We start from the raw sequence: 16,621 nt of genomic DNA, 5'->3' as shown, positions 1-16,621 counted from the left end.
TTAAGACGATTTAAAGAGTTTGAAATATTTAGAGAATGATTTTCGGTTCCTTTGTGTGATTTGGTTGATATTGATGGAGAACTGGTTGGGTTTGGTGACCGATGAGGTGACGCAAGATCTGGGATGGAAATTGGTGAGATGGGATGATTGGAGCGAAGAGATTGATAGAAAAAGAGCTGGAAAAATTTGAGTTTGTTTTTTGGTCTAAATGGTGGCCTTGTAAATGGCGTTTGTTGCGTTCTGGTATTCCATCTATGGTAGTGGGTCCATTGAACTGAGCGATTGAACGGAAATTCTTTTAAAATTTGGGCAATTGGACTTAATTGGAGTCAAATGAAATTATATGGAGTTGTTTGGAGTCAATTGAAGTCGGTTTAGCGACAATTGATCTGGCTGGAGTGAGCCAAAGCACGATCCGGCTTGACTACCTGAGCTCAATATGATATTGGGCCAATTTAGAGCCACAAATGATTAACCAGAAATTTTTCCAAATAAATTGACGCCATTTGGGAATTGGACATCCACAAATTCGATGCTTGACTATTAATAACTACACGCTGTAACCGCTCCAATGGGCGCCAGCACAACGGCCACCGAAAAAGAGAGCAAAATTTCCAAATTAAATTCACCCTTTCTTTCTTATTTCCAGCTTTTCCCGCCAAATTTCTGTTCCTGGCTGCAAAATAGAGCAATAAGCGCTAGCCAACGAGAAACGAACACACATGCACGCAACGAGCCGCCAAACGAAACCATTTTACAAAAATAACAATCCACAATAAAATCACAATTCCCAAAAATCACCCCCGCCCATTTTCCCCCAATTTTTCCACCACCCTCTGCCAAACCTCCTATCTCCCATTCCTGTACCCAGACCACCTATCAACACCTACCTACCACTCTTCCAAATACTATAAAAGGAGCAATTCCCCCCGGATCCTGTTACAGTTTTTTCCAATTCTCTGCCCAGTACCCGACCTCGCCCCACCCGGTACCGCCAACCAATTGCCGCCCTCCGAACCGCCGCCGTAGCCGCTCCAACCTCCGCCAATGACAACGTACGAGAAAATCGTCAAGGGCGCCACCAAAATCAAGGTGGCGGCGCCGAAACCAAAGTACATCGAGCCCATCTTGATGGCCACGCTGGCCTCGCACGAAGTTGCCGCCGAAAACCTCGCCACGATCATGAAGTGCTTGGACCGCCGTCTCCAGGATGCCCTGTGGCTGGTGGTGTACAAGGCGCTCATTGTGGTGCACATCATGATCCGCGAGGGCGACCGGGACGTGGCGTTGCGCTACTTGAGCGAAAAAGCGCCGGGCATGCTTAGTTTGGGCCATTCGCCCATTGTAAAGAACACAGGGTTCAACTCTGATGTGAGATATATCGTAAAGTACAGCCGCTATTTGCAGGCGCGCGTCAAGCATTTCGCAGACACGCATGTAGACTATGTTCGGGACGAGCGCCTCAACAACTCCGTGAGCCAGGGCGGCGGAAGACTACGCAACTTGGCTGTGGAGAAGGGCTTGCTTCGCGAGTGCGAGAGCGTGCAGAAACAGATCGACTCGCTCTTGAAAAACTCGTTTTTGGAGAGCGACATCAAGAACGACATCGTGTTGACCGCGTTCCGGCTCCTTGTCAACGATCTTTTGGCCTTGTTCCAGGAGTTGAACGAGGGCGTCATCAACCTTTTGGAGCACTACTTCGAGATGTTCCACGATGACGCGGCGCGCGCGTTGGACGTCTATAAGAAATTCGTGGACCAGACCAAGTACGTCATCGACTACTTGCGTGTAGCCAAGCACCTTGAGTATGCCACCAAATTGCATGTGCCCACCATCAAACACGCGCCTACTGCATTGACGTCGTCCTTGGAGGAGTACTTGAACGATCCCCAGTTTGAGCGTCATCGTGAGGAGTATTTGAGGAAGAAATCTTCTGGAAAGGGCTCGGATGCCAAACCGACTTTGCCTGTATCTTTGGCCCCTGCTGCTACACCCAATGCACAACAGCCTGATTTGAATCGCTCGAACACCCTTTTGGTATCGCAGAGTACCTACAATCCATGGGGCTCGGCCATTCCTGCGCCCGTAGTTCAAACGATGCCCCAACCTGGAGCCAGTGTGGTTCCAAGCTTCACTGGGGCTGGATTTGGTGGCTACGGCCAGCAATACCCCCAGGCTCAGGACCCAGCTCAACAGCAACAGCTTCTTCTCCAACAACAACAACAACAGCAGCTCCAACAACAACAGCTCCAACAACAGCAGCTTCAACAACAACAGATGCTCCAACAACAACAGACCTTTCAAGCTCAGCAGCAGCAACAACAACAACAACAACAACAACAACAGTTCTTCCAGCAACAGCAGCCGCAACAACAGCAGATTACGGCTTCGGCAACGGGCTCAAATCCATTCTTGTCGACACAGCCCACCTATACATCCAGTAGTACTCCATTCCAAGCACCAACGTACCCCGTGGGCTCGTTTAATTCTACTCCATCCACCCCTGGTGGCCCTCCTGCATTACAGAGAAACAACACCAATCCATTTGCCGGCTTACTGCCTTCTCGGACAGGAAGCGGTGTCAATGTAAACCCTTCCAATCCCTTTGGAGCGACTAGATTCGCCAACAGTGGCACTACTGCATTAACATTTTCCCAACCAAACGGCGTACAGAAATTGGATGTCACAGCTACTGGTAGCAATCCTTTTAAGGTATCGCAAACTACGACTGATGTTTTCAATTCCGTACAGCAGCCTACCACACAGCCTGCTCTTAAACTGCAGCCTACCGCAGGCGGGTTAGAGAATTTGCCAACAATCGCAGTGTTTCCACAGACACAGCAGGCACAAATCCACAACGCGTATGTTGCCAATGCCAATGCCAACTTGATAAGTCAAGCTACTGGCCAAATGCAACAACAACAGCAACAACAATACATGCAACAGCAGCAGCAGCAGCAGCAGCAGCAACAACAACAACAGCAGTACTTTCAACAGCAGCAACAGCCCCAATTTGCAGCATATAATGGTCCTAGTTTAATCTAAGGAGCCACCCAAGTGCAGTGACGGCATCGTGTGACTGGAGACTGAACTCCACAATTGCATTTATCCTCTTAAGATTTTCGATTGCATTTGTTTTTCTATCATTGTCGTTGAAAATTTATGTTGTGATTCATCTGATGGTTTAACTACGAGCAAAAGTACTAATACAGCGGTTGACCAGAAATGGATGAATGGACAAGGAGAAAAAAGAGAAAAATAAAAAAGTTGAAACAAATCAAAGAACAAAGAAATTCGCAAATTTGATCCAACTTTTTTTGATCACTTCCCCAGATTTCCTTATCGCATCTCATCTCGCGTCCAGACGCGCACCTATCTAATTACCACTCCGACAATTGACCACAAGAGTCACATTCAGACAGTCATTTTAGTTGAAAACCTTTCAATTCATACACCATATCATCGGTCCAATCGAGCTTGCCATTGCTGTCATGTACCTCCTGTCGGATCCTCCCAGCTCGCCATTCAATACGTCACTGCCCAATCAAAAACGAAGTAGAGACGAATATGAGCCCTGCTCGTCGCCCGTTAAAAGATCACAGTACCTGAGGATCTTTTCCGAGGCCCATATCTCGACGGTGGCCATGATGATGCTGGCGCTGCGGCAATTGAGTTCGGAAGATATGCACGGGAAAGCGGAAGTACAAGAAGACGTGCAGCAGGAACAAACGGCGGGGAAGATGCAAAAGCCTTTTTGGCCAGAGCTCAATCGTGTCCGAAGCTGAGTCTGCGGCTGATTCGGTAGCTGATTCGGTAACTGATTCAGCAGAATTGTCAGCAATCGTAGAATCGGTAGCTGCAACAGAATAGGCGATTCTCTTTGAACTGTTTTGGGATAAAAGAAAGAAGGGCTTTTATTCCCACTGTCAATTCAATGAATGCGATGACATTCTATTGCATCTAAGGTTAATGGTTGATACTAAGTTGTGCTCGGCGCCAGGTTTTGCTCAAACATTGGGGTTTTTTGCACGGAGATTGCTTCTAGTACATCCGTTAGATATTTGCGGGTTTAGCTACTCAGGAGGCCCGCGGGTACTAATTCAATTCTACGTCACATTGCTATTCAGGTTGAATCAGATTGACAGAGTCAGATAGGACTTCATAACGGGAGCCGCGGGTTCAAAAAACTCAAGACCGAATAGCCCCTCTCTTGCTGATCTACAGTTCGTAAGTCCCAATTCTGCAAAGTGATGACTTCTAGTTTATCGTTTGAAACAAACTGGACAACCAATCGACGAGATAGTTGACAAAGAGCAATAACCCCAGCCCACACATAACGTACATACTTTTCAATACATTCTGGAGTCATTATAATATACAAACAAACTCTTACACTTATAGTTCTACATCCACTCTCCCGTGAAGTATATATTGAATCCTATTCTCGGTCGACGACCGCAGATGCTATGATGCACGCCGGATGCTCCAGTCATCAGCATTATGACAGATATTGTACAAGTTAGGCGCGAGTCTTTCTTCTGGCCCTCAAGAGCACCTTCTGTTTGACCTTCTCGTCCTCGCTCTCGTCCTCGCTCTCGGACTCCACATCCATCTCGTCTTCGTCGTCCTCTTCCTCGGCAGCCTCCTCGCCCTCTCTGGCAGCCTTTCTGGCAGCACGCTCGGCGGCCTTTCTCAACTCGACGTCTCTCATTCTCAACAACTCTGGGTTCTCGTCCACCAACTTACGGTCAGCCTCAAGCTGTCTCTCCTTGTTGCCTCTCATTCTGTTCTTGTAGAATGCACGCTCTCTCTTGACTCTGATCTCCTCGATTCTGGACATGGCCTTCAACGTCGTGGCAACCAACTCTCTGTTGTATCTGACAGGGACGTTTCTTCTGGCGGCAAACGTCAAGGTGGAGTCAACGACCAACTCCTTACCAGCAGCCTTTCTGAAGGCCTTGGTCCATCTCAACTTTCTAGGGTTTCTTCTCTGTTTGAAGTTTTTGTGGCACTTGGAACGGCAGAAACGGAACTCTTTGGCGTCGTTTCTGACGAACATAATACCTTTACTCGGGTAAACCGGAGAGGAGCAGAAATGACACAGGTAGATCCGCATGGTGTGGTTTTATGTAGATGATGGAGATGAGAGATGGTCATCGGGATGTGCGATGAGATGGGCGATGAGCGGGATGAGCGTGGTGCACGGGTGCGGATATGGGATCGGAATTATGGAGGCAGAACAGTGGACTGTTATCGGGGTATGGTTGTGAAATGTTTGCAAATTGAGGTTTAATTTTGTCAATTGACTCTCGACAATAGTGGAACTTTGTTTGTCTGAGGTGTGTTCTTCGAAGTTGTACTTGTAGATAACGAGGCGAAAGTGTCATGATTGCCTTAGAATAGATCGGTCATCAAAGCTAGATGTAGAAAAATTTATAATATACAAAATGATTCAGAATAAAATCCGGTTCCCTTCTTTCTGAGGATAGTCTCTCAATCAGATCTCTCTGGAGACCCCAGCAAAAGAAGCAATGCCTTCGAAATCAGATACAAAAATGCCCCCTACACAAATACCCGCAATCAAAAAGAAAATACATAATTCTTTTATCCCCTTCTTCCCCTAACAAAATTGAGATTCGTTCATTTTTCACTTGTCACGTGACCCGTCACCCCCATATTCCGCCCAGATCATATTTTCCACCTCCCTCCAACACCAAACAAGAATATGGAAGCCCCCACGCTCAGTATCCCCGGAGAAACACCACAGCAGCAACAGCAGCAACAACAGAACCAATACACAGGCCATCTCCAGCGTCGTCTGGCGCCCGAAGGCTCCGCAGAGTGGTACTTTGACCAAGGCACAGAATGGATGTCCCAGCATCCGTGGATGACCGGATTTGGAGCCTTTGGAGTGGTGTACTTCCTCTCCGGGTTTGTGAAGACGCGCCAGCCAAACTTGAACGGAAAGGCGTTCGTGAAAGGTACATTTGGCGCCAAAATGAGTGCCCTGGAAGCATTGCAGATTTTGAGCTTGAAGGAGAGTACGCTTTCGAAGGCGCGGTTGAAGGAGCACCACAGAAAGCTCATGATGGCCAACCATCCGGATAAGGGCGGTTCGTCGTTCTTGGCCACCAAGGTGAATGAGGCAAAGGACTTTTTGGAGAAGAGAGGAGGAATGAAGGATAAGTAGGGATTTTAAATTTGAGGAAGTGATGTGAAGAGACGTTTCGCTTTCGAAATGAATTATATTGCGAGATGACCTATTGTGGAGTGCTTGAAGAGGTTTCAGGTGGCGGAGAAAGTGGCGAGAAGCGACGAGTGGACGGAACTTGGTGTTTAAACAAGTTTCGTTATAGGAAGTTTGGCAAGCGTAGAAATGTCTGAGATTAGCTCTGATTTGTCCGCATTTGCGGATCGATCCATGATGGAGATGTACGTGTATTCCGACGTATATGAAGTTGTATATAGTAAACAAGAGCGAATAATGAAGAGTTGCAGGTTTTGAATCTTAGAATTGAGTTGAGATTTAGTTAAGAGAAGGAGTTGCCTTTTTTGTTTGTATTGGTCGAAAATTTCACTAGCTTTGGTTCTAGAACAGAACATAAAATGACAAAAGGATTTAAGAAACATATCATGTGCAAAAGATAAAATATTTTGAATTTCGAATTTTTTTAGCTTTAGTTAACATCATCTGCAATCTCCACACTATAATTTTCAGTTCATATTGCCACTTGTGAAGCTCCCTACCATCAGGATCGCTTTTAAACGCACGATATTTCCAAGAGAGGCCATCGCCATCCTAAACACATCTCATCTCATCTCATCGCATCTCATCTCATCGCATCGCATCTCATCGCATCGCACCATATCGTATCGAATTGCCCCATTGAAACTCATCTCCTCAACTCCCATCCATTTCCCTCATTCACGGAGCCAAAATGCATCCCGATAGACCACTCCTTATCAAGTCTACAACACCGTTCATATCGGCACTTAAACATATCGACCGTAGCCTCGAAAAACTCGATCCTCTGCTTCGACGCATCACAAACCCTGCCAGACCTTCCTACAATGAATTCAAAGACTACAAATATGTCCTGGTGAAGGGAATGGGCAAGTGTATCCCCAAGACCATCTCCATAGCGCTCTACTATCGTACGAAAAGGGGATACAGAGTGGATATCTCGACAGGCACAGATCAAGTGCTAGACACTGTAGAAACAGGCGAAGTGATTGAGACTAGAGAGGGTCCTGAGAAACAGATGAAGCACCAGAAACGAGACGCAAGTTATGTCGTGGCGAAAATCTGGTTTAAATAGTGTGTTTATGTGTATAAATACTATAGAATATGTTAATATCCCCTCTATGTAATGAGGCTCGACACTACGAACTCTGCATTCGTTTTAAACAGGCTTCTTTGATGTGTAGAAGCTCAACCACATGCCGCTCAACTTTGCTGCTTTTCTTTGTTTTGCGGCCTGCGCTGGAAAAGCTCTGTTTGATGTCTTCATTGTCTGAAGCGTTGTCGAGATCCACACCGTAAAGTGTTTCTGCTCTTTTTATGTACTCAAGGCACTGCTCATAATTGCGTTCGAAATATGCCTTTTCACAGACATGTAGCATGTGCACACGGTCGAACTTCAAGCTGTTGTCCAAATTGTTTAGGATTTGATCTTGGAATAGCCAGTTCTGTGCGTTGATCTGAGGTCCAGCAGCCTCGAATTGGGATTTCTGTGCGAGGAACTCTTCTTCTGTTTGTGCTTTACGCTGTTTCGGCTTTTTTTCGATCGCTAGCAGTGCGACTGCTTCATTTACCTTATCAACGGCTTGATCTTGACTCATATGGGCAGAAAGAGAGTGTTTAATGGTTCTTGAAAAGGGAGCGGAGTATATGTATTTGTGTGAAGTGGAGATGTATCGGCTGAGGATGAGACTTCCACAAGGTTTCATAGGTTTTTCCAGATGATCCGATGAGATGCAATGGGATGCGATGAGGGTGAGATGAGGATGAGATGAGAATGAGATGAGGACGAGATGAGGACGAGATGAGGATTAGATGAGGGTTAAGTAACTGTTACAGACTCTAACCAACTACCAATTTCTAATGAATTTAAGCATGTGAACTCGCGTAAAATCAAAATTTAGTGTTTGGGTTATTTTGATATGGACCCACACAAAGAATCTCTTGACTTGATAGGAATAGACCAAAACTCATACAAAGAGACATCTAAAATTGAGAAAAAAAATTGCAACAGAATTGAATAAAAAGATGAACTTTTGAAACTCGTCATTCCATAGACCAAACTCCCGCCCTTATCTGTATCCTTATCGCTTATCAGTAAACTTCCCTCCACCAAAACCATCCATGCACAGTCCAGAATCAGACCCAGGACAAAAAGAAAAACCAGATCGATTTCCAAAATCCCCAAATCACTAAACTAGGCCAATTCCGGACCCCAATTTCCGAATCAACGTTTCTCATAACCACCACCGCCGCACATATATATGACCCATACGGTTACACCCCACTAATCTGAAATTTTCACATACTACAGCAAAATGTCTGCCAGCACTCCTCTTCTCGCACATTTGGAGAGTGAGCCAGATATCTCAAACGCACAGTATGTTGGCCGTACCACCTGTACCCGGAAAAATTGGCGCTGGCGCTTTCTATTGCTAGCTTTGTTCGGAACAGTAGTGACGGTGATTCTCGGCAGAAACATCTATGTGGCGACCACAAGCTATACGGCGCAGTACGTCCTCTTTGGCCGCACAAAACTGTCGCTCTCTTTGGCGGACGCGGAGGCGGTGGTGCACGATACGTTGGCAAAACTGAATTTGGCTCGGAACTGGTCGTACGAATATACACAAGATCTGCATCGCACAGGCGAAAGTCGTCGTTTGGTCGACTGGACGCTTGAAAAATTCAAGGAATATGGTTTGTCCGATACAAAAGTGGAAACTTACTACGTTTACACCAACAAACCGGTCGACAATGCGCTCAAACTCGTAGAGGATGGGAAGGTGACTTTTGAGGCCTCTCTCAAGGAAGACTCTATTGCAGAAGATCCTTCCACTTTAAATAATACTATTCCGGTGTACCACGCCTACTCTGCGAGCGGAAATGTGTCGTCGTCGTACTTCTACGCCAACTATGGCAGAAGAGAGGATTACCAGGCGCTTGTGGCCCGGGGATACAATTTGACGGGGAAAATTGCCATTGTTCGTTACCAAGGCTTGTTGCGTGGACTTAAAGTGAAATTCGCCGAGGAGGTGGGCGCTGCCGGCGTGGTTATGTACTCGGATCCCAGTGAGGATGGCGACCACACCACGCAGAATGGGTACAAAATGTACCCCGAAGGACCTGCAAAGCAGGATTCTAGTGTGCAACGGGGCTCGGTCATGTTTTTGACCGAGGGCGCTGGCGATCCCACCACACCGGGGTACGCCTCCAGAAAAAACGCTAAAAGAGAGGATCCCCTGAAGTTTATTCCTAAGATTCCTAGTCTCCCCGTCAGCCAACGTGATATTACGCCAATCTTGAAGAAATTGAATGGTATAGGCCCGAAAGCTTCTTCATTTGGTAAAGACTGGACTGGAAAATTGGAGGGCTATGACTACAGCATTGGTCTCACTTTGAAGGACAAGCACGTCTCGCCCGTATTGAATCTCTACAACGAGCAGAACTACGAGATCGTGCCAATCCACAATGTCTTGGGTACTATCCCTGGCCAAGTTTCCGAAGAAGTGATTGTTTTCGGAAACCACAGAGACGCATGGATCCGTGGTGGAGCAGGCGACCCCAACTCAGGCTCTGCAATCATGTTGGAGGTCATGAGAGCCTTACAGGTGGCGATAGCAAAGGGATACAAGCCATACAGAACCATTGTCTTCGCTTCTTGGGACGGTGAAGAGTATGGTTTGCTTGGCTCAACAGAATGGGCTGAAGACCATTCGGCTTGGATCCAGAAGAAGGTGGTTGCCTATGTTAATATCGATACTGGCGTTTCAGGCTCTTCTTTGTTGATGGGAGCCTCTCCCTTGGTAAAAGAAGTGATGCTCAATGCAACCAAACAAGTGAATTACCCTAAGGGCGGCACCATGTATGACCACTATGTCGACGGCCCATTGAAGGGCGAGGTTCCATACTTGGGAAGTGGCTCTGATTTCGCCGTGTTCGTGTCGCATTTGGGTGTTCCAGCCTTCGAAGCTGACTTCTTCAATGACCCTAGTACGGATCCAGTGTATCACTATCATTCCATCTATGATTCTTTCCACTGGATGGACAAGTACTGTGACCCTGGCTTCATTTACCACAACACCATGGCTCAATATTACAGTAAGAACCTACTCCAATTGAGTGGCCGCGAGTTCCTGCCACTTAGTCCAGATTTCTATGCCGACGAGATCGACCGGTACATTTCTGAATCTCTCAAGCAAGTGCCCACCGATTGGTATCACTATGAGAACGATGAATTCTCGTTTGAGATCGAAAACGGAAGAACGTTCCACGAGGCCATTTCCGACCATAGACCCGCCCACGACAAGCCCTTGAGACACCGCAAGCCTCCACACCGCAAAATCAAGGACTTCACCGATGCCGTCAAGGCCACAAAGGAAGCAGTCAAGTATTTGCAGCGCCAGGCTCGACTCGCCGTGGCCGAGAGAAACCAGTGTCAAACGAAGCTCAACGCGAAGCCCGGCCATTTGTGGGATCGAGTCAAGCTTATGTCCAGGCTCAGCGTCATCAATGCCAAGTTCAACTTGTTGGAGAGAGTCTTCTTGCACTCCGGAGGTCTCGATGACAGACCTTGGTTCAAACACATCATGTTTGCCAGTGGGCGCTATACTGGGTATGACGGACAGGCAATTCCCGGGTTCCAGGAGGCAGTCGAAGACAACGACAAGAAGAAAGGCCTCAAGTGGCTCAACATTCTCTGGACGAAGATCATGTTGGCTGGATTCATGCTTAGTGCATGATCACAGATAAGTTCACACCAACACCACGATACCATACTGGTGGATCTTTCAAAAGATTTTTGAAATATCCGAAGGTCTTAATCTTTCGGTTTGGCCGTATATATACGACACGCTACAATACGAGTTGTCGCTTCGTCTTTTCTATATTCTAATCAACTAACAAGTTCTTACCGAAATAGACGCCGATAAATAAAATATATCACAGAATAAATAACAAACTATTGCTTATTTTCATTTCAATTCCAATTTTCCTTAAATATCGCTACTTTTCACTCTACCCCATATTCCAGATAGTACCTGATAAGACAGGACTAAAAATAGTCTCCAGCCTTGTCAATTGCTATAAAAAGGCTCAAGTATATCAAGTCAACCTCGTACTACATACAAATTATCTCCAAAACTATATAAACCCCCTGTTTCCTCCCGAAAATGTTCAATTTCACTGGGTCGACCAATCGTAGAAATGTCAACCTCGGAGAGCGCAGAAGAAGCCGCGGCGGCTCTTTTTTGCAACAGACCCATCGCGAGCAACAGAAACGTGAAGAACTGCGGCTGAAAGAGCGTGCTTCGGCCGTTATTCAGGGATATGTGAGGCAGTTTCTTGCACTTCGGCAAATCGGCAACGGAATGGTCCGAGAATGGAACGAAATGGCAGGAGCCGATGTCAATTGGCTGCGGTGGTGCTCAATGTTTGCGTTTATTGCAAAAAATGCAGACAAAGAGGTCGTGGAGAAGCTTTTTCCTCGATTCACTGCCGGAATCGAACACCTGCAAAACCAGCTAGATGGCTATAGTGTGGCTGTTCTGGCCCGGGCTATACGTGATGCTTTTCAACGTCACATTGATCCTGTAGTGCTCTTGCGGTGTCTAGCGACACTTCTAGATCGATACACACTCCCTACAGAATACACCAAGGCGGTTGCGGGTCTTTCCAAGAGTGTTACTGCTTGTATGGATCCGGAAAACTATCGCGATGTGGTCCGGTTGATTTTCAAGATCAATGCAGTTGAATCCCCGCTGGAATTCCCTCTCTTTTTAGCATCTATACCGCCAGAATATGTATTCAGTGAACCTTCCATGGTCCATTTGGCCAGGGAGTGCCTCAGCACATCGAAGGCCATAACCGAAATAGTACAATTGAGCGCTGAGCAGAAAATCTCGCTCGTGGCAAACATAGTCCGGATTCTCGGTGCCTCTTTTGTGGCCGATGATTGCAGACCCTTGGGTTTGATCTTGGCTCAAATGGACTTCACAATCCGCTTCGCCGAAGATACCAAAAAAGCTCTTAAACACGGGGACAAGCAAGAATTCAGCGCGGGTGGAGCCATGGCTACTTCCTTGCGTCTACTTGGTGAGAATCCCCTTGTCTCTAAAGCCATTGACCAGCTTCTGATGAGAGATCCATCGCCGCTCTTACCCCATGTCATGCGAGTATTTCCTGATCTTAGGCTCAAGTTGTGTATGGTATGCACGATACGTTCTGGCTTATTGAGATCTGTCTACGACCAGTTGACCTCTTGTCCTGAATATGCCGCATTATTCCAATTTGAACTCGATTCCAACATAGCACTGTCCACAGGGATAACATTCTCGAATGATGAGAATTTCACCAATCTCCTCTTCTTTTACTGCAATCTTCTTTCATACTGGCTTACTGTAACGACTGATACTGAGAGCTTCGACCCATCAAGCTTCCTGGCTCAAGCCGCCGAAAATTTCACGCGATTTCTCAAGATCGAGGTGCTTCTCTTGGTTTTGAGACTGAATTTATTCCCATGGACACCCAGCACAATTCTGCAACAACGAGAAATATCTATAATGGTACTCAATCAGCTTTACATGAAGAACCTCCGAGTCAAATTTCTCCCTGAAAACTTCTGGATTGTGAAGAACCTCGGCTTGAATACAAAAACCATGATTGCCCTTTTGGAGGCCGAACAGAAACGTATTGAGGATGAAGAGGACCTACTGTCTGATGATGAGGGGGAAGCAAAGGAAAATGCGAAGCCAAGCCTCAAATTCAGGAAAATTTCGCCTACAAAAACAGCGCCTGTGGTAGAGATTCTAAAAACACTTCCATTTTTTGTTAATTTCACCGAGAGAGTGGAGGTTTTTCGAGGTCTTGTCGCCAATGAAAAGGAAAGAATCCAGCAGAATCCAGAAATGCCACTCTTCACACACGATCCACATTTCAATAACTTGAGTGCTGATATACGCCGTGAGTTTCTACTTGAAGATGCATTCGATGCATTCCATAACGTGGGAGATAAGTTCAAGCATCAGTTGAGAGTCACCTTTTTCAACGAATTTGGCGTGGAGGCGGGCATTGACGGAGGAGGAATCACAAAAGAGTTTTTGACTGCCCTTGTTATGAATGCGTTCGATCCTGAAAACGAATTGGCTCTTTTCAAACAGACCGACCAATACAATCTATACCCAAATCCAGACATCTACCTTAAGTTAATCAAGTCAATTGACAAGCAGGAACAGGCGAAGAGATTGGCATATATGCGGTTCATGGGCATGGCGATTGGGAAATGCTTGTTCGAGGGGATTTTGATCGAGTTTCGGTTCGCCCATTTTTTCTTATCCAAATGGCGTATAGCCCAAAGTGGGACCAAAAGCTCTGTTGATGACTTGGCATATCTCGACGGCAATTTTTCGCGAAACCTTATGAAGCTCATGGACATGAGTGCTGAGCAAATTTCGACTCTAGACCTCAACTTCGAGATCGACGAGAAAATCGATGGAGATGTGTACAAATTCCCATTGGGAACCCCGACGGAAGCTGAGCAAACAGTAACGGCTGGCAATAGACTTCGGTACATACACCAGGTGGCAAACTTCAAGCTCAATCAGTGTATCCAAGTCCAAACTGGTCAGTTTCTCAAAGGTCTCTTCCACCTAATCAAGCCGAACTGGCTCAATATGTTCGACCCCTTTGAACTTCAGATGCTTATCAGTGGCACTAGCGACATCAATCTCCAAGATTGGAAAGAGCACGTCAACTACGGAGGATACTGGGAAACAGACCTCACCATCCGGCTCTTCTGGGAGGTCGTGGAAGAAATGAGCGCCGAGGATCAACAAGCGCTAGTTAGATTTGTCACCTCTGCATCTAGAGCGCCGCTCTTGGGTTTTGCAGCTCTTGACCCCAAATTCGGCATTTCTCGAGTTCCAGACCACACACGTCTCCCCACCGCCTCCACCTGCGCCAATCTCCTCAAATTACCGCAATACCAGCTGAAATCCGAACTCCGCGAAAAATTGCTCTATTCAATTCACGCCAATAGTGGCTTCGACTTATCTTAGAGAAGGTACTGCAGACAAGGCCTCCTCCATAGATCATATAGATAACTCGATCTACTTCTCCTCAGTGGAAAATCTGAAACATCAGGATGTTTCAGCGCCGAATACTCGCGGAATTGCAATTCCGCGCATCGATCCGAAATCATCGGCACCCAAAATTCACATCCCCAGCGCGTGCCTTCCGCATTTCTGCCGTCAATCGCATAAATCCGTTATTTCCGTTTGACGTTGCGGAGGGATTGGAAAACGAAGAAGTCGAAGACAAAAACGAAAAACTCAAGAAACAGAAAAAGCAGCTCATACACGAGAAGAAGATCATGAAACGCAAACTAGAGCAGGAACGCGAGGGCCAGCCCGACGATCTGAATTCTGAAACACATCTGAAACAACCAATCAAGGAGAAAGTTACAACCGAGGTCCAGAACGTCGGGGTGATGGCCAATGCCGTCCAGGTCGAGTATCGGGGTGGCATTGATGGAAACGGAGGAGATGGTGGAAATGGAGAGGGCCCGCCGGGAGCAAAGGACGATTCCAGTAAAAGACGAGAAGAGAACGAGCCAATTGAGGAAGAAGAGCCCGAGCCCGAAGAAGAAGAGAAGACAAAATTTCAGGATCTCCTCGAAAAGTTCACCAAGTTCATCTTCAAATGCTTAGAAACCATAGGTATCACCCTCAGTTCTGTAGGAGTGCTAGGACTCTCCGGATTCTTGTATCACAAGTTCTACAACCAGCACGTATTGGACAAAATGGATCACGCGTTTCAAAAGGGCGATCCGGCGTACACTCTAGCAATACACAATAAAACTAATCGGCACAGCGACCTGCTGCTGGGAAAGGTATCTGGCGAAGATCTTTCCGAGCACTGGGTCACGCGCCCACAACAGAAGCTCCTTGATGACATTGTAAGCGGCAAGATTAGAGGGCGCTACTTCTTGTTGGTGGGTGAAAAGGGTACTGGAAAAACGACTTTGATCATGGAGGCCATGAAGAAGATTGAGGGAAGCAATGTGGCAATTTTCGATGCCCACGCAGACCCAGAAATCTTCCGGATCAGATTGGGCAAAGCCCTCAACTTTGCCTACAACGAGGACTACATCGGTTCTCTTTTTAGCATTCGTGGGCCTCGTGACACCACGGCGTTGTTAGATATCGAACGTGCATTCAATAAGCTCGAGGAACTCGCCGTGAAACGCCGCGTCTCTGGTATCAGCGACAGTCCTTTCATTATCATCATCAATCATTCGCATCTTATTAAGGAGAACGAGGAAGGAGTCAAATTGTTGGAGCTTTTGCAACAAAAGGCGGAAACGTTGAGCGGCAGTCTGTTGGTCACCATTATCTTTAACAGTGACGATTATTGGATCTATGAGAAGTTGAAGCGACTTGGAACCAGACTAGAACTCATCAATGTTAGAGACTTTAACCGGGGAGAAACCGTCAGTGTCTTGAAGTTTATTCGAGGCAAGTTTTACCCGCCTACCAAGAGACCAGATTTGGAGTTGGATGACAGCATGTGCAACAAAATTTACGACTTGATCGGTGGACGTCCTCAGCATATCAGCCAGGTTGCTCGACATGAAAATGTGATCAAGGCATGTCATGAGATCATCGACCGCGAGAAAACATGGTTCTTGAGTCAGTGCGGCTTATTAGGTGAAGAAATGGACGACGACGTGATGGAGTTTGGCAAATTTTCTCTGAGTGCGATGCTTTTGATGAGGGAATTTGTGGAAATGGACCGTGAGCATATGAACACCTTAATCTCTGCCGCTCCAGATGCCAAGGATCAATGCAAAGACCACCATCTACCAGAGTTGCCTTTATGGAGGTCGCGCCAAATAATGACTCGACCAGATTACATTCAGCAGTACGATAATCTTAACATTTTCACCGTGGACTCAGACTCAAGGGTGAGAGCGGACTCTGTCCCTATGATGCGGGCCTTCCACGAAATTGCCTCTCAGCCTCATTTTGATGAGTTGTTGAATGACACAGTGGAAAGAGTCAGCGCGATCGAGTCTCTAGGCAGAACAAGAGAATTAGTAATGAAAGATTTGACGAACGGCGCTACCTACGATGTCGATCCAAAAGATGGCCGCTTCGTGTTAGCCATGACGAAGAAAAAAGACGATGACGAGGAACACGAAGACGAATTATTGATGGAGGAACTCAGCAAATCCGAACAGAAGAAAAAATGGTGGACCAAGCGAATGGGCCGATTTGACCAATCCTACCTACCACCAAACACACCTGACGGAGTCAATAAGTAAACACGTACCATGAATGAATTTACGAAGACAATGCTGAAGCCAAACTTTCAGCCTATTGAGAC

The 16,621-nt window shown here is 46.6% G+C and overlaps 8 protein-coding genes across 8 annotated transcripts; 6 read left to right on the top strand and 2 right to left on the bottom strand.

Moving 5' to 3' along the window:
- Positions 1-1,047: 1,047 nt before the first annotated feature.
- PUMCH_000850 (uncharacterized protein) lies at positions 1,048-3,045 on the top strand (the record flags this gene model as incomplete). Its single annotated transcript, XM_063019925.1, has 1 exon — positions 1,048-3,045. One exon carries the CDS (start codon positions 1,048-1,050, stop codon positions 3,043-3,045), a length of 1,998 nt encoding a protein of 665 aa, XP_062875995.1.
- A 1,474-nt stretch (positions 3,046-4,519) lies between these two features.
- Positions 4,520-5,116, bottom strand: PUMCH_000849 (uncharacterized protein; the record flags this gene model as incomplete). The annotated part of the gene is made up of 1 exon (XM_063019924.1): positions 4,520-5,116. One exon carries the CDS (start codon positions 5,114-5,116, stop codon positions 4,520-4,522), a length of 597 nt encoding a protein of 198 aa, XP_062875994.1.
- A 609-nt stretch (positions 5,117-5,725) lies between these two features.
- On the top strand, positions 5,726-6,190 carry PUMCH_000848 (uncharacterized protein; the record flags this gene model as incomplete). The annotated part of the gene is made up of 1 exon (XM_063019923.1): positions 5,726-6,190. The coding sequence occupies one exon, from the start codon at positions 5,726-5,728 to the stop codon at positions 6,188-6,190; it is 465 nt and encodes a 154-aa protein (XP_062875993.1).
- A 748-nt stretch (positions 6,191-6,938) lies between these two features.
- Positions 6,939-7,319, top strand: PUMCH_000847 (uncharacterized protein; the record flags this gene model as incomplete). The annotated part of the gene is made up of 1 exon (XM_063019922.1): positions 6,939-7,319. The coding sequence occupies one exon, from the start codon at positions 6,939-6,941 to the stop codon at positions 7,317-7,319; it is 381 nt and encodes a 126-aa protein (XP_062875992.1).
- A 64-nt stretch (positions 7,320-7,383) lies between these two features.
- PUMCH_000846 (uncharacterized protein) lies at positions 7,384-7,950 on the bottom strand (the record flags this gene model as incomplete). The annotated part of the gene is made up of 1 exon (XM_063019921.1): positions 7,384-7,950. The coding sequence occupies one exon, from the start codon at positions 7,948-7,950 to the stop codon at positions 7,384-7,386; it is 567 nt and encodes a 188-aa protein (XP_062875991.1).
- A 609-nt stretch (positions 7,951-8,559) lies between these two features.
- PUMCH_000845 (uncharacterized protein) lies at positions 8,560-10,980 on the top strand (the record flags this gene model as incomplete). The annotated part of the gene is made up of 1 exon (XM_063019920.1): positions 8,560-10,980. One exon carries the CDS (start codon positions 8,560-8,562, stop codon positions 10,978-10,980), a length of 2,421 nt encoding a protein of 806 aa, XP_062875990.1.
- Positions 10,981-11,409: 429 nt separating this feature from the next.
- Positions 11,410-14,292, top strand: PUMCH_000844 (uncharacterized protein; the record flags this gene model as incomplete). The annotated part of the gene is made up of 1 exon (XM_063019919.1): positions 11,410-14,292. One exon carries the CDS (start codon positions 11,410-11,412, stop codon positions 14,290-14,292), a length of 2,883 nt encoding a protein of 960 aa, XP_062875989.1.
- An 86-nt stretch (positions 14,293-14,378) lies between these two features.
- On the top strand, positions 14,379-16,559 carry PUMCH_000843 (uncharacterized protein; the record flags this gene model as incomplete). The annotated part of the gene is made up of 1 exon (XM_063019918.1): positions 14,379-16,559. The coding sequence occupies one exon, from the start codon at positions 14,379-14,381 to the stop codon at positions 16,557-16,559; it is 2,181 nt and encodes a 726-aa protein (XP_062875988.1).
- Positions 16,560-16,621: the final 62 nt, after the last annotated feature.

Source organism: Australozyma saopauloensis, chromosome 1 (genome assembly GCF_035610405.1).
Source record: "Australozyma saopauloensis chromosome 1, complete sequence".
NCBI lineage: Eukaryota > Fungi > Ascomycota > Pichiomycetes > Serinales > Metschnikowiaceae > Australozyma > Australozyma saopauloensis.
The sequence above is the reverse complement of the archived record's forward strand: the minus strand, read 5'-3'. Positions and strand labels throughout refer to the sequence as shown.